Consider the following 2,418-nt stretch of genomic DNA (forward strand, 5'->3'; position numbering starts at 1 on the left):
CACTACTCAAATTTGCAACTGGTTCAAAACTTTCTTCATCAACATGGGAGTGGTCCCTTTTTAAATGTTTTGCATAAGAATTGAAATTGTGGTAGGTTCTCTGACATTGATTTTGACTACAGACTAAAGTGTATTCCTGTCCATCAGAAAGTGCATGGACATGTCTGAGATGATTAACAAGCCTCTTTACATCTCTAGAAATGTGTCTTTTGCACTTTGGACAGATGTACATGGTGACTTAACTTACAGAACCTGGAGTTTTGTTTGTTTCATGATTCTAGATCTCTTCCCACCAGAGATCTGCATGCCATAAAGATGCTCCATGAACTTAAAGACTGCTGCAACCTGTAAAGGATAGGCCAGGTTGCAAACCCAGTACAGCTTAAAGAGTTTGTCAAGACTGCATGTCAGGCCTTCATCCTGAAGTGGAATCACAACACGATCAGTGGCTGCGATAATGACATACTGCACTGCTGAGCTGGGGTGTCCTAAGCTCACAAGGCATGGTTGGTTCACTGTTGTTGCGGTCTCAGGGCTCTCCAGGAGGCTATTGATGCTGGTTCCTGTCTGAAAAAGACAAACACATACAAAACACAAATTTGGTAATTCATACCTATCCCGTGGAACAGAATATGGACACATTTAATTAATTCAGATATTAAAAGTATCTTACAGGCTTTACGTCCAAGATGTAAGATAGAGCTGACTTCACGCTGCATTTACTCCATCCCTGACTTCTTCCCGATGCAGTAGGTGGCAGATAGTGGGTCAGCATCTTGAGGGCTGTGAAGCACTTTGATTCTAAAGAAAGCGCAAATTTAATTTGTTGGCAAAATAAGTCCTTCACACAACAGAATACAGAAAATGCTTCATACATTAAACATTATACAAGGAATTTATTGTCACCCCAATTTTTTTTATAAACATTGCTTGCAACTTACCAGCACTCTCAGGTTGTGGTGGTCCTTCAACATTCTTTTCCAGTGCAGCCAGCTTTAGCAACTTTGGGACAATGGTAGCTTCCCATTTGCGGAGAAAGAGATCTGCTTTCCCTGGAAACATTTCCCCAAAGTCCTTGTCGATCTGAAGAGTTGTAATAACCGACAAGACATAAGTAATGTACTCAATCACTAAATAAATGCAATCTCATTCATTTAAGTTACAGTAATAAAATAGGCAAACTGACTTACCAGATATGGCATATCAATGAAGCGGGGGTAGTGTTCAAAAATGTCTGCCACAGTGGGTGACTGACTCGTTATCCAAAACCTACGGTGGGCGTAGGTCTTCTCCATACCCATCTTAATTGACGAAAGATTCTCAGGAGTAGGCTTCATCCTCTTAATCACAGTTATCCACTGTTTGGCAGACTCTTCATCCCCCTCTGTAACTTCTTCCAGTGTAACAGTGATTTCAGATGACCCACGACCCAAACCAATTTTGCAATAACGCCGCTGATCGTCTCTAAGGTTCCGCCGTAGATTTCTCAGTTTGTCCTCAAGAAAGCCTGAGTGGCTCGTTGGATCGTAAAAATGCTCCTAAAATATATAGAATACCATTAAATTAGTGATAGTATTTTATTTTTAGTGAGTCAATAAGCAACCATACAATATTCTACACTTGATTATTTACTCACATATCCTTCATTTTCTTCCTCCATTTTAATCTGAAGTGACGGAAAGAGTGTGACAATACCTCTGGCAAGAAGTTGTTTATCAGCACTTACTGGGTAACTGAAATAAAGCACCATGAAAAGGATAAAAGAGAACACAATTTGGTTATTAACAATTAAGCCCCTACCCGCAAATAAAATCAGTCCATGAAGAAAATGTACTTACAATCCCCTTTTTTCAACAAGGTAGCTAACAGCAGTCGTTACCAATATCCTTCTCCATTTCTCAGTAAGAGTCCCGTTCTCCTGATAGAACGCCAAAATCCGGGGGTCTTTCTGTCGGAGATGACTTTTGAAATTCTCTGGATCAAGATCATTAGCTGATCTTGAACACTAAATTAACATACCAAGCCAAAAACAGTTTAAACAAAATCAGTTATGCTCTAAATAAACTTCAGTCAAAACTCAAGAACTTGCCATCTGAAACATAATCATCAATAATTAAATGTAATTATGTAAAAAATAAAAAAATAATTCTAGCCCCGGTAGACACCAACTTCTCACAACTTACCTCAATATGATTAGTCAAATCAGCATCCGGATTCAGTACAGCCACAGAATTCAGAGGCATGGTAGTACACTAAAATTTTTAGGAATTAGAAAGAGGTGTTAAAAAGCAATGCTGACATTACTGCTTTGCAATTAATGTCCTGTAACTCACATGCAACAAATTAATAAAACTAACATTGAATAGTTAGGATAGAATGGGATTGAGCATATTTATTATGTAGTATCTTTAAATACCA

General features: G+C 38.5%; 1 protein-coding gene across 1 annotated transcript; it reads right to left on the reverse strand.

The window, feature by feature from the left end:
* Window positions 1–243: 243 nt before the first annotated feature.
* LOC134038103 (uncharacterized) lies at window positions 244–1,704 on the reverse strand. Its single transcript, XM_062483714.1, has 5 exons — window positions 1,637–1,704; window positions 1,191–1,538; window positions 942–1,083; window positions 674–801; window positions 244–567 (listed from the first exon to the last, which is right to left on the reverse strand). Exons 1-5 carry the CDS (start codon window positions 1,658–1,660, stop codon window positions 244–246), a joined length of 966 nt encoding a protein of 321 aa, XP_062339698.1. The 5' UTR covers window positions 1,661–1,704.
* Between the last annotated feature and the right edge of the window lie 714 nt (window positions 1,705–2,418).

Source organism: Osmerus eperlanus, chromosome 17 (genome assembly GCF_963692335.1).
Source record: "Osmerus eperlanus chromosome 17, fOsmEpe2.1, whole genome shotgun sequence".
In the NCBI taxonomy this organism is placed as follows: Eukaryota; Metazoa; Chordata; class Actinopteri; order Osmeriformes; family Osmeridae; genus Osmerus; species Osmerus eperlanus.

Excerpts from the sequence above, each read along its gene's own strand:
- LOC134038103 (XM_062483714.1), bottom strand. The coding sequence starts at position 1,660 with ATGGAGGAAGAAAATGAAGGATAT. Across the intron at positions 1,539-1,636 it reads AGGAAGAAAATGAAGGATAT|GAGCATTTTTACGATCCAAC; the intron begins GTGAGTAAATAA and ends TATATATTTTAG. Across the intron at positions 1,084-1,190 it reads TCATTGATATGCCATATCTG|ATCGACAAGGACTTTGGGGA; the intron begins GTAAGTCAGTTT and ends ACAACTCTTCAG.